The sequence below is a fragment of the Chrysochloris asiatica genome, unplaced genomic scaffold (genome assembly GCF_000296735.1).
Source record: "Chrysochloris asiatica unplaced genomic scaffold, ChrAsi1.0 scaffold00049, whole genome shotgun sequence".
In the NCBI taxonomy this organism is placed as follows: domain Eukaryota; kingdom Metazoa; phylum Chordata; class Mammalia; order Afrosoricida; family Chrysochloridae; genus Chrysochloris; species Chrysochloris asiatica.
Window position 1 is genome coordinate 7,208,278 of NW_006408567.1, and position 14,684 is coordinate 7,222,961.

Genomic DNA, 14,684 nt, shown 5'->3' on the forward strand with positions numbered 1-14,684 from the left:
CACCAACCATAGGTAGGTAAAAGAGCTACCAATCAGCTGACCGCCATTTGCTTTCAAGTCAATTCTGATTCCTATCAACCCCAAGTGTGTCAGAGTAAACTATGCTCAACAGGGTTTTTAATGGCTCAGTTTGGGGAAGAACATCATCAGGTCTTTTTTCTGAGATGCCACTGAGTGGACTTGAACCTTCAACCTTATAGTTGGCAGGTACTTAACTGTTGGCACCACCCAGGGACTCTGGTAACAGAGCAAGAAGATCTCACATGCACAAAAATCTGGGGTTCAGAACTACCAGGCTGTCCTCATCTCTGTTGATCTTAAAAAACCAAGAATATATGGTTCAGGTCCCAAAATTAGCAAGCTATCAGTTCAATCCAAGACACCGCTTCATTATGCATACCTACAGAAATCAGTGGTGCCCTGGTGGCACAGTGCTTAATGTGCTCCGTGATTAACCAAAAAGTCTGGTTGGAACCAGCTCCACCATACGAGAAAGATGAGGCAGTGTGCTTCCGTAAAGATTACAGCCTTGAAAGCCCGATGAGGTAGTTCTACGCTGTCCTGTAAAGAGTGCTATGTATGGGTCAGAATCAACTAAGTAGCAGTGGGTTTAGTTTCGTTTGCTACAGAAATCAATAGAAGCAAACTCTGCTTCAAATAGTACGAATAATCTGAAACCAAAAACATACTATCATCAAGCAAATTCCAACTCACAGCAACAATGTAGTACAGAGTAGAACTGCTCCTTAGGGTTTCTAAGACTGTAAATCTTTATGGGAGGAAACCACCTCATCCTTCCATTGGAAATGAATAAAGTCCCTGATAAATGCCTAACAGACTGACTTGGAATGCAAAGCATAAGTACACATACATACACACAGACATACGAATTAAATAGCCTCAGTGCACTTTATGTGTACCAGATATGATGGTACCTAACACAACAAAGCAACCAAATCTGTTGTCCTCAAGCCAATTCTGATTCCGGACAACCCCAAGTGTTAACAGGGAAAAAGTGCCACATAAGGTTTGCTTGGCTGTGACCTTTAGAGAAACAGACTGTTAGGGATTTCTTCTGTAGGTCCGCTCGGTGGTTTGAAGGGCTCATTTTCTTGCTTAGTAGTCCAAGCACAGAAAACAAACCATGAACTCCAGTACTTCCAAGTCTCAGTAATTCACCCAACTACTGAACAACTACAATATTCGGAAGAATAGTCAAAACCTCTTTTTTGATAATTTTCAAACCAAACCAAGTCTAAATGATATTTCAAATAATAGATTCTCTTCCAGGCTGAAGGTTATGCTCTTGGACCAAATGTCCACCAGGAACTCTTTTCTGGTGAGTACAACTGCTGACCGGACAATTACAGATTCAATTACATCACCAGGGCAGATGAGGAGACTTTCACATCTATGATCCAAGCTTGTTACAAAGGTCCCCTGGGTCAAAAACTTGTACCAAAAAGAAGAGAAGTATTTTCAAGGAAGTTTCCACACCCACTGCTTCTTAAAATACATTGTTTGGGACAGAATGGGCCCTGAAGAAACGCGTTGGATGAACACACCAAACTAAAGATGAGGAAGCGTGGGTGGACGGAGAGTGTTGTGCACAGTTCTGGGGTTTGTTTCAAGTCATTAAAGAGCCTCACTCAACATATGAAGTCAACATGAAAAAGACTCCCCAAGAAGCTTCCATACACAGCATCCCATTTGGTTATCTTAATGACCGGGCTGAGAATGGCATCATCTCCAGGGGCAGCAAGATGGAGTGACTTACCCAAGGTCACCCGGTTCTAGCAGCCAAGCCAACATGCAAATGCACTTCTTGAGATTCTGAGCCTACTGCATTTTGCATTACATTAAGCTGCCACTGAAAAGTGATTTTATGAGACACCACATTTAGATGATCTCACTTCCATATATTAACAATGTTAACAAGGCAACTGGCCAAAGAATGGAAATTTTATGTAACAATCACACATGAGAGTTTTCGTTGGCAGGGTCTATAGAGGGGAGCATTGCTTAGTCACTTTTCCGGGGGTAGCCACAAATTTGAAGGCCCACTCCCCCATGAGTGGGCTATGAGGGGAGGCAGAGGTCAGGTTCCCTATGATGGGCACATGGAGCTAGGGAAGCAGAATATAGCCTCCCTCTCAAATCTCACTCAGAATAGGTGCTTTCTGATGGATAGTCCAGCCTGAAGGGAAAGTCACAGGTGATGTTGCTCTCTAACAGTCCAGCATGTCAACACACCTTTGGCCACTTTCCAAAGGCCAGTAGACCATCTCTTTGCAAAAAGCCAGCAATGCCAATCTGAATGTACCTTCAAGACAAAGCCATCAGTGCTTTTCAGATGACGGTATCATAGGCTACCTAACTGGTAGCCTACCTGGCTCCCCAGTCTATCCAACTGTTAGTGCAGTTCAGGGCAGCATCAAGCACAGGGTCATTCTGTCACACAACCCCGCCTCAGTCAAGACATAGGATGTACCATTCACCCTCACCTTCTCAAACCACAGACTGAACTCTTTGAACATCTGTGTTTCTGCAACTTAAGACAGTGGTACAAACGGCAAACTCCCTTGCACCTTTGCGTAACACAATACCACTAAAAATAAAAATTACAACAACTATCACCAAATTTTCCCTTACTGATCACTTTCTATGTAACAGCCACTATGCTTCATGTAAATTATTCCAATCCACTCTCACAAATAGCCTATTATCCCCATTTCTCAGAAAGAGAAATTAGGGCTTACACTGATGTAAATACCTTGCCCAAAGTTATAAAAAAAAAAAGAAAGGTGAAGCCAGGATTCATCAGCAAAAACAGGCATCATCAGCAAAAACTGCCCTCATGCAAACAAGGGGTCTAATGCCAATTTTCTCTGCTCTCCCATACCACCATGCCAGCTAGTCTGCCATTGGCCTGCTATATTTAGACCCCCCCCCCACATTATCTGACTTGCAATGGAGCAAGGTCAGAGGGCATAGCACCATCCCCTAATGATGAGGTCAGAGTGCACCTGCTTCTTTGCTCACCACCTGAGTGGCTGATATGTCTTTCAGGGCAAATGAATTCAATTTCGATTTCTAACTAGAAGAACCATCAGGCAAACCACCTCTCTACTTATCCTCAACACACATCAAGACTTTCTACAAGGAGTGTCAAAACCAGAACATGACTGAGACATGCAGAATCAATTGACTTTTATTATATATTAGTTATAATTAATTACCAATAAAAGTAAAAGATCCACATTTCATTGGTAAGACAATTTATATTAAAGAAATCTTCTAAAAATGTTTACATATCCACTCTCACATGCACTAGACAGCCCCAAAGCAGGAAGGTGAAGAATCCTTAGCTCCAATGTTCAGAGGAGCAACCAGAAGTAAGGATTTGCACAAGGTTGAACAGCCTGTTGGCTGCAAAGTAGGGACTGGAACCTGCCCAGGTTATTCCACTACGCCTCCCTCTTGAGATAGGGCTGGCCAGTCACACAAGGAACAGGAAATTGAAATGGCTCCTGGTAAGGCAGAAAGGCTGCCAACCGCTGAGAGAAGCGGACAAATGGCCCACACCCACCCTCCTCAACCAAGCTTCCAACCAACTTCTTTGCACCTGCTGCACTGAAGGAATCCATTTCAGGAGCCCACAACCCACCATACCCGTTTGGCCACTGAAAGGCCCATGCTCTCAAGCAAGCTTTGCATGAGTGAGAGGTTGTTCAAGAACTGAGTTGTAAAGGCAATTTTCCAATCTGAACTTATCAGCTTGATTCTCCCTCCTAGTACCCTCCACCCTTCCCCTAATCCCCACCCCCTTATAAACACAGCACTATAAGAGGGGTGGGGAGCCCAAAGAGACAAATGCTTAGAGAAGCGGCACCCACTGCAACAGCCACCAGGCAAACAGGTTAAAGCCCGATCAAAAGATGGGGAGGTCTTTGGAGAGCCAAGTCATGCATTAGAGAAAGCCATGCACCAAGACAAAATACTGAAACCAATTCCAGTCGCTTTACCTGAGTTGTTTTTGCTCTTCTGCCTTGCATGCTGTTGCTATGGCTAATTTGTGGGTTGGTGGCACCTTCAGAAAGGCAGTGCGATTTCCTACAGGGAAGTGTATTATAATTACTGTAAGGAGCAGTCTCTTCGGCAGCAGCTGGTGGCATCTTATGGTTTGCAAGATCTGTGATATCAGATACCAAATTCCGACAATAGCCTGTGAGTTTGCTCCTTGGCCCCCCGTTCGCCGTCACCCCGGAGTTTTTCTGAGCATACAAGTCACCCAGGGAGTTGGCACGCTGACAGGTGCTGAGCTGCCGCGGGCTCACCCGAGCTTCCATCACCCGAGTCCCCTCACAGTCCTTCTCTTCGGCGGAACCCAAGATTTCTTCGTTGCTTGTTAAATGTTCTTGGCTCAGATCAGAGAGTGAGAATTCCAGGCTGTCCTCCCGCCAGATGTCTGCAGATTTGGAGCGTTTCTTCTTAAAGCTTGCGGTCTCCATGAAAGTAGGCCCGTTAGATGTATAGGGATGCTGCCTCCTGTCACCCTCAGCCAAATATGTAGCGTCATCCCCGTAAAGCCGGCTCTCCTCGGAGTCTGGCATGCTCTGCACAGAGGCTGCCGTGAGGACAATGCTGCTGCCTACACTGGGAGTGACAGATGAGTCGGTGTAGGAGACGGGTCTCAAGCCCATATCCACACGATCCACCCAAATTGGACTCCCAAAGTCCTCTAGAGTGCCCTCTTGTGAGAAGGGCTCCAGGCCATTTTCAGCCAGGGACTGGGGGATGCTGGGGGTACTGCTGGACCGAGTGCTGACTTCGGAGTTCCTGTGGATCACCTTCCCTGAGGAGGCGTGCCGCGTGCGCCGTGTCTTGTGCGAGAGGCGCAGTGAGCGAGATGTGTGCTTGCGCCCCAGGCTTGCGTGCTTTTCTCCATAAAACTCATGCTCGACATTTTGACTTTCTGCGTTTCCCATGGTTTTATGGTCTGTCACAAAGAGAGAAAAAAAAGGAGGAAATTAACGCAGTTGCTAATAGGGATAGTGTACCTGCACTCAGCACGGGGGCAGGGAAAACATTTAGCTTGTGGAGGAAAAGGGAGGTTATATCACAACATCCTATATGCACCTGGCAGGTACATGAGCTCCGACACTGTAGCAGATGGAACAAACATCATCTGCTTAGCCTGCCATAGAGACCTGAAATAAGAGCATACATAAGTTCACTAGAGAATTAGACTTTCTCAGAAGGTGGCAGTCCATGAGGCACACAGGAGAGTATTGTTTTTGTGGGGCTGGAAAGCCTGAAGTCCTCTGCTTTCTTCTGGCATGCTTGCTATGTTTATACATTTAAAGTCCTGCTCCTATTCCAACACTGAAAACTCTATACGTACAAACCAAGGTATCAGTCAAAAGAGTGACTGACTTTTTGTTTGATGCATACAAGGGGGCCTACAAAAACTGAGGAAAAATGGAATTAAAGATAATGGAATTTTCCCCACAAACTTTTTGAAAGCCCATCATATGGATATCGTTGTTAGCTGCCTGACCCATAGCATGTTGTGATCTACAATTGAATTTTGTAATCCCTCGGGTTTTCATTGTCTGATTTTTGTCCGTACACTGCCAGACCTTTCTTCCTGGACTGTTCTAGTCTCCACTGAAACCTGTGCAGGTAGCAGCTGTACATGAGGTGCACTGGCCAGGAACCGAACCCAGGTCTCCAGCATGGAAAGTGATTACAACTGTATGCACTTTTCAAAAGCAATCAGGAATGCAAAAATACAAGATGTAAATCCTTCCTGAAAAATCAAAATGAAAAGGAAATGGCTTTTATCTTAAGTTCCAAGCAATCTAAAGATCCTGCTTTTTTGTTGTCGTTTGTTTTCTTGTCTTTGTGGGGGTGGGAGGGCAGGGTAAGAAAGAGATGGGGCAAAGCAAAAGAGAAATCTATGCCCACTCACTGTGCTTCACCTTTTGGGGCCACTCAGGTTAACTCAAGTCCCTTGATAGCAAAAGCATTTGTCCACTCCCACAGTGACAGGAAGACACAGCTCTGTTACTACATATGGGACACAGAAAAATCCTCAAAGCTCAAAAATCAGGCCTCTATTTAGCACATTCTCCTTACTCCATAATAAGGTCTCCATACACCACTTCAAATTACATATATTTGTGATTGTTGTTTTTTGCCCTCGAGTTAGTCCTGATAGCTCCATGGAAATGGCAGAAAAGAAGGAAAAACCATAGAAGCTGGGCAGTTTCCCTGGTCTGACCCTCTTAGCACCTACACAGTCAGTGACTCATTCAGAAAATAGACTGAGCACCTACCATGTGCTGGGTACATAACATGTACACAACCATGTGCCGTGAACAAAACAGATATTCCCTGTGCTCATGAAGCTGACAGTCTAGTCAGGGAGGGTACCCAGAAGTCAAATGTGTTACAGAGCAGACTTGATTGTGATCTATGCAAGCAGATCATCAGACCTTTCCTCTAGGTGGGTTCAAACCACCCACCTTCAGGCTAGCAAATGAGCACAAACTGTGCCACACCGAGGATCTTAACTAAAAAGAATAAATACTGAGAGCTCACTATTGGGTCTTCAGCAACCCTGAAGAACAGAGTAGAACTGCCCCATATGGATTCCAAGGTTGTAATCTTTTCAGGAACAGACCGCCACATCTTTCTCCTGCAAAGTGGCAGGTAAGTTAGAAACACCAATCTTTCAAGTTACCAAGTGAGCACTTAACCACTGAATCACCAAGCATCTTGTTGTTGTTAAGTGCCATCAAGTCGATTCCGACCCATAACGACCCTGTATAGTGTTTCCTAGGAGCAGCTGGTGAGTTTGAACTGCTGACCTGTGGTTCAAAGCAACTTTGCAGTCCAGTGCATTAACCCACAGCGCTACACCAGGACTCCTTTAGGTTAATAATCAAGCCAAAGAGGGAGTAAACTTACTTGAACCTTACAAAGGATTTGGAAACTCCCTAGAATGTAGTATGTCTTCACACTGATCTATGGTGTCCCCAGGGTGGCACAAACAGTTAAGTGCTTGACTGTTAAACACAAGGTTGGTAGTTTGAAGTCACCCAGAGGCACCTTGAAAGAAAAGCCTGGTGATTTGCATCTGAAAAGTCACAGCTATGAAAACCTTATGGAACGAGATTCTACTTTACACACATGGTATAGCCGTGAGTCAGAATTGACGAGATAGAAACTTTTTCGATTTTTGTTTTTTCATATTGATCTAGAAATCACTCTACAATTCTACTATTCAATCTAAAACATTGCTTAAATTTCACAAGCACATGGTTACTAAAATGAAAAATATGCCAATAAGAAGAGAAAAGATCAATTTAAATTTCCAGTGAGTTCAGAGGTAACTCATACAGACACCAGATATGAAGGTATACCCATCCTGGAACATTCCCTACCAGGTCACACATCACAGGATTCTTACAGGTAATTGTCCAAGAAAACTAAGTTCCTTTTTACTAGTAGGCAAATGTATTCCAAAGCAGTATTCACATCTTTCTAATGTCTTTAAGAAATAAGATACAAATAATACACTTCAAAAACAACAACAAAACAAATCATGTGTGTTATCAGAGAACTGTGTCCCACAGGGTTTTCAATGACTGATTTGGGGGAAAATGGGTGGCCAGGCCTTAGTTCCATGGCACCTCTGAGTGAACTCAAGCCCCCAACCTCCTAGCAGCAAGCGCATTAATCATTTGCACAACTCAGGGACTCCTAACTCAGTACAGGTAAAATTAAAAGGTCACCTTCCACGTTTGACCATTTATGTTATGCATATTCCTAACAACAGCAGCATGAGCCACATTTTTTTAAACGTAATTTTGATAAAATACGTAATATAAAATTTAAAATTTGCCATTTTAAGTGTATAGTTCAGAAATACTCATTTTGTTAAATATGCTGTACAAACATCACCACTATTTCCAAAAGTTTTACATTTCCTCTCATTGAAATTCAGTACCCCTTAAACAATAAAGTTACATATCCTAAAAGACAGCAGCAACATCATTAGCATTTCACTAACATTGAGGGCCATAGCAAAGATACTCGGAATTTTTTTTTTTTTTTTTAAAGTATAAATTAAGATACCCAAAAGAATTTCAAATACAAACAGGAAAATGCTTAGCTACTAACCAAAAGGTCCAGGGTTCAAATCTACCCAGAAGCACCTCAGAAGAACAACCTGGCAATCTACTTCCAAAAGATAAAGACTAAAATGTAAAGGGTGATATAATTTAAAATCCTGTGAAACACAGTTCTACATTGCAATGCATAGGGGCATCAAGAGTAGAAACTAACTTGATGTCACTTGGAGGCAGAAGAGAAATTATCTTATGTGTCCCTATGTTTTGCTAATAATAAAAGACTGAGGCCAACTCTTACCCACAGCCCCACTTTTAGGAATCATATAAAGGTAAATTTAAAAAGTAAAAGAATTACGGGGAAATAAATCAAGTGTAAGAAAAAGCAAAACTGTCATCTAGCCTAAGCAATGATTGGAGTCCTGGTGTGGCGATGTAAGATAAAACACTGAAATGCAAGGTCAGCTTGAACCATAAGGTCAGTGGTTCAAACTCATCAGCCACTCCTTGGAAATCCTACACCGGTGGCTATGAGTCAGACCGACTCCACAGCACTTAACAACAACAATTAAATCTATATCAAAAGTTTGCAAATATGAATTGATAGACATATTTTCAGCAACACATTTCTGGTTAGGTTTGTTTCTGCCAACAAAAAACTCATCAAGTTAAAAGCCTCAGAAGAAGTTTCCTAAAGGAAATGGCCCCAACCTTCAGGAATGACAGCACGTCATGTATCATGCTGACGAGCCAGTTGTATTAATAGCATTTTTAGTAGCAAGGTTCTGTTCAGTCAGCCAAGGTAGGAAAGAAGCCACTTTTATCTTCAGAACTAGAATTTTGTGATGCCTGCCAAATCGCCTAAATCCTACCAAGAGGACTCTCTGGAGATGAGAGAAACAGAGCCAGCAGGAAGTATGAAACAACTAAAGTTAAGAGAAATAAGTTTCTGGGGACTGCTGAAACCCCTGTTAATTTGAAACTTTTTTCCAGAAAGCTCAGTGAAAACACTGAAGGCTCATGGGAGGTCAGTGGGGGACTCTGCAAAGAAATAAGCATGATGAAAAACTGTCCACTGCAGACAACGGCATCATCTCCTTTAAGGAGTAAAACCTGCCAGACACCCTTAAAGGGCTGCTGGACTGAAATGTCCTAGTCTTCTCATGTAAAACTGTAGTGGGTCAGTTAGCTGTTGTTGTTGTTAGGGGCCACTGAGCCAGTTGCATCTCAAAGCAACCCTATGCACAACAGAACCAAGCATTGCCTGGTCCTTCACCATTCTCACAATTGTTATGTTTGAGCTCATTGTTGCAGCCACTGTGTCGGTCCACCTCATTGGCGGTTGTCCAATCTTTTGCTGACCTTCTGCTTTGCCAAGCATGGTGTCCTTCAGTGCTTATCATTCATTTTTATTTTAATTATAGAAACAAAAATCTGACTTATATGTGTACTCATCTTTCCTGTGAGCTTTAAAGCAACTTTAAGACAAAAAGTGACTTTTACTTTTTTAAAATCCTTTACAGAAACTCCTGGTGTGGCACTGTAGGATCAGCACTGGACTTCAAACCACAAGATTGGCAGGTCAAGCCCACTAGTTGCTTCTTGGAAACCCTATATAGAGTCACTATGAGTTGGAACCAACTCGATGGCATGTAACAACAACAACAACAACCCCTGAATGACATACGTGTGGAACAAGTCTAACATAGTATAGCATAAGGCTTTGAAAGCTGAAGTGACATAGCATCCACACACCAAAGGTGAGACAAAATGTGCAGATAAACTAGATAGATTGCCTGATACAGCAACAACAAAGAATATCAACACTCGCCACACGATACTAATGGGACCCAATATCTCACAACATAGTAAGTATAAATGTCCACAATACATCCCAAAGAAAGAGAAAATATAGCCAATTTTCAAGAAAAAAGACTAACAACTGATGCCAACCTCAAGGTGACCCATATGTTGGAATTATCACACAAAGAATATACAGCAGTTGTTATCATTGGATTCTAGGAGGTAAAGGTGAACACTCTTCAAAGTAAATGAACTGCTAGTAATGTCTGTGCAAGACCATTATGAACATGCATTATTATTATTATACATGAGTAGAGAAATTCTTATTATTGTTAAGTGCCATTGATTCAGTTTCAACTCATAGCGACCCTGTATAGGGTTTGCAAGGAGCGAATGGTAGAGTTTGAGACACCGACCTTGTGACTGCCCTTGTGGTCCAGTGCTTTATCCTACAACATGAATTATTATTACACATGAATGAGAAATAGAACACATACAAAAAGGAGATGTAAACAAATTGACAAATATTATACAATCTCACTTACATGAAATACATAGAATAGGCAAGTGTTTTAAAGATCTAAGTTAATAAGTGGTTACAGTGGTGGTAAGCAAAAGGAAGGGAGAAATGGGGAGTCATTGCTTAGAAGATATTGAACTTAGGTTACGAATGATAGAAATTATTGTGAATGTATACTGGTGCTGATAAAACAAGAAGATGAACAGGATTACTGTCACTGAATTGTACATATAAAAATGTTGAAATGATGTATGTTTTGTTACATAAATATTTACCACAACATTTAAAAAGGTTAGATTAGTAAGATCCAAGATATGACAAGTAACCCACATTTTTAAACCACACAGGTATTACATTTTGAATGAGAAAACATTCCAATTAATAGAAGGCTACCTCATGGTCACAGTTGCTGGGCAAAGAAAACAAAAATACTTCTGCAACTTCAGATTGTTTAGAAGGAAAAAGAGGAGAGTATGAAAAAGACATAGGGAAATTGGAAATTACCTCGTCGTGCTGAGGACTAATAAATTATAATAATATTTTTATGGATTGGTAAATCTTATTTTCTAGGTGCGACCAGAGGTTTAGGGAGTACTCCAAACAGATAGTAATATATTCTAACCTTAAGTTGAGGAAAAGGGCCGCTCCACAAGATCAGAACTCTGCCCTGTGGGTCAGTCTGCCAGGCTTGTCCTGTTCTGGAGTGGATGAACAAGTACACACTACCATGGGGTTCAAACATCGGTGGTGCAAAATTCCTCTTAATCTCAGAAAGAAAAATTCACTTGTAAGGTGTGCATACAAGATACAGCCTTGCATAGACTAACGTTTTCTTAAAGAATATTAAGAATCAAAATCAAACACATACGACGGGCAACTTAGACATTGGATACCTAAAATTAGAGGGAGGGGCCTATAAAGGCACAAACTGACTGGTTTACAAGTTTTCAAAAGGGAGTTTTAGTTTCAGAGTATGCGGGGGAAAGGTAGAATCCCCACTGAACTGTTTTCATCATGTCTAGACGGGTCTGGTAAAAGGAGATGGGGATAAGATTCTTATGATTCAAAAGTGAGTAGTTGGTATCATGGCTAATTGTAATTGTCACAACTGTAAGGTAGAAGTTTTGTAACATAAAGGGGGAGTAGTTAATCTTATAGTCCAGGAACACAGGACCCTAGAACCATCAAGGGAGAAGAGCATGAGGGGAATACAGGACCCTATCCAGAGAAGCAGCAACACCAGAGATGGAGGCAGAGATGATGACATGGAGAGATAGAGCAGCTGAGGACTCTAGACTCATGGAAAGAGAAATACTTTGTGCTGGCGGCCAGGAGGCAGGCTTGCAGAATGTGCCCTTTGGTTGTTTAAATGTTTATATATTCCTGAGTGTTTTGGTGTACATCCCCACCCCAAATAAAAAACAAAATACATACATATATGATAAACCTATTTAAGAATTTTTTTTAAGTGACCATTCTGGATGGAGTGCTTATGTTTAACTTTAATTTTCCAAAATTATCTTGTTTTGTTTGTTTGTGTGTGTGTGTTAATCCAAATTTTCATGGTATTTTCCATGGCCTCGTATACATATGAAAGTTGGACTATTAATAAAGAAGACCGGAGAAGAATGGATACATTTGAACCGTGGTATTGGCAAAGAATAATTGAAAATACCATGGACTAAAAGAACAAACAAATCTGTGTTGGATGAAGTACAGCCAGAAAGCTCTTTGGAAATAAGGATGGTAAGACTTCATCTCTTGTATTTTGGACATATTGTTAGGAGGGATCAGTCACTAGAGAAGGAAAAAAGAGTAAGGCCCTCACTAAGAAGAACAGACAGAACAATCGTGAGGATGGCCCAGGACCAGGAAGTTTTTCCTTCTGTTGTACATAGCGCCAACTTGGTGATACCTTACAACAAAATTTCCTACATTAAACATGCAGTTCTTAGTATGGTAAGAAAGTAAAATTAAAACATGTTCAAGTGTTTAAAGACACTAGGTTTTTGATCATTGAAGAACCTAAGTATGCAGGTATCTTGCTGATCAAACCAAACACCAAATTCATTGCCATCAAGTCAATTCTGACTCATGCTGTTCTAATTTATTACAGAGTAGAACTGATCCATAGGGTTTTCCAAACTGCATCTTTACAGAAGCAGATCACCAGGCCCTTGTTTCCATGGTACAGCTAGATGGGTTTTCAAATTGCCTATCTCTAAATGAGTAGCTGGACTCTTAGTGTGATGCTGTAAGATCAGCACTGGACTGTGAACCACAAGATCATCAGTTCAAACCCACCAGCTGTTCCCCGGAAACCCTATACAGGGCCACTGTGAGTCAGAACCCACTCAATGATACTTAACAACAACAAATGAGTACCTAAGGACTACAACATATTGCAACAAAAAGGCATTACAATAAACAGACAGTGGGTGTGGAGCTGTAGGATAAGCACTGGTCCCCAAGGTCAGTTTGAATCATAAGGTGGTGGTTCAAACCCACCCACTGCTCCTCAGAAACCCTATAATGGGTCACTATGAGTTGGAACCAACTGGACAGCACTTAACAAAAATCAACACAACAAAAAAACACCAAACCCCAACCAGAAACAGATGATTTGGGTAAATTCTTTAAAGCCCTATCGAGCATGGATGTAATCACTAAGTTCCAGTGACATTTGCTTAGCCTTCTCACATTGTGCCTGTGCATATGAGTTAGTTGTGCACACTGTCTTCTTATTTCTTATATACTCTCTGCTCATTTCAGTGGCAAGGAAATCTATCTCCGTCATCATTGTACACTAACATTTTGGTAGACTTCTTCCCAGTAGGAAAACTCATTACTAAAATTGCCCACACTTCAAATGTATAAAACATGAGATCCTATTGGTGGATCCAAAATGACCCAATTCATTTCATGCTCAAGTCAAAAATTAACTGCTAGAGCAAGTTTCTGTATCCTGAGTAATGGTTTTCTGTAATCCAACCATAAGGCATTTACTGAACTATATAAATTATAATTATTCATAATAATTTTTCACTCCCTTGAGGTATTTAAAAATGTATTCAAATAAACATAAAGATCACCCTTCTATGACTTGAAAACAGACCTCCAAAACTGCAGGAGAAAGGATGAAATGTATTTATTTCAAAGTTAAATTTGAAGCAAAAATCACAAGACAACAGATTGCAAATTTAAAATTAGATTCTAGTGGGAGGTCTTGGTTTCAAGCCTGTTCTTTCTTTCCCTACTGGAAACTGAGCTGGAAGATGGGGGGAGGTGGGAAGGGAAACTAAGATTAAACAGAGAAAAAGTTCTGAAAGTTTTTGCTAAATCTTTACAAACCAATGAAAACAGTTTTGCTAAGTCACACATAAATATCCCTAACACATGAGACTAAACACCAAAGTTTTACAACAAATATAAGATGATCTTTGATTCAAAAAGATTATAATGATGGTGTTTATTTTTGCTTTTTAAAGATTATCCAAAGCAGAAACAAAATAGATCATTACTTTGAAGTAAGATTTTGAAGCCAGGTTTTCTTTTTTCAAATATAATCCAATATAAAGATGCTGAATCTCTGGGATCAATTTTTAAAGCCCTGAGGGCAATTCACAGGAGGAAAGATTTCATAGGCACCTGCATTTTCTTTTTCCAGTTTTAACACAAATGCTTCTGAATTGTTAAATGGGTGTAACCTGAATCCTAAGAAGTGATTCCAAATTTTTTTTTCCCACGAGCTATACAGCCGTAATATAGCCATGTCAATTAAAATAAAATATATCTGTCTTTTCAGATTTGAACTATTTTCACTGATTCATGCATACATATACAAACTTAAATATAGACACATAAACCTACCTTAAAAGGCAATAGTGGTCCCCAGCCCAACTTGCCCCAAGAGCACTGTGGCATTTAGCTACTGAGATTGGTAAGAATATCAGGATGAACCGTGACAGGGGCTGGGGCGTCTGTCAGCACTTGTCCCTTAGGGTTGCCCTCATGGTTTCATCTGAGTCTGTGAAAATGAGTCAAAAACCTGGAGAGGAGAGGAACAAAAAAAGAGAGAAAGGAAATGATCAGTCAGTACGTAGCTGATTGGCGTTTTCATTGATTCTCCAACACCAACTTCATTTGAAATAAACCAGTTGCCATCCAGAGTGCCAGAGTAGAACACCTCCACAGGGTTTCCAAAGGCTGATTTTTCAGAAGTA

At 41.2% G+C, this 14,684-nt stretch overlaps 1 protein-coding gene across 2 annotated transcripts in view; it reads right to left on the minus strand.

The window, feature by feature from the left end:
* The window catches only part of TIAM1 (T-cell lymphoma invasion and metastasis 1), a 180,944-nt gene extending 166,578 nt beyond the window's left edge, over positions 1-14,366 (minus strand). For both annotated transcript variants that reach the window (XM_006862526.1, XM_006862525.1), the window contains exons 1-2: positions 14,332-14,366; positions 4,026-4,999 (exon numbers count right to left, since the gene is read on the minus strand). In XM_006862526.1, the coding sequence (XP_006862588.1) occupies positions 4,026-4,988 (963 nt within the window). In that variant the 5' untranslated portion in view covers positions 4,989-4,999; positions 14,332-14,366. The remainder of the gene's footprint in view (positions 1-4,025; positions 5,000-14,331) is intronic.
* Positions 14,367-14,684: the final 318 nt, after the last annotated feature.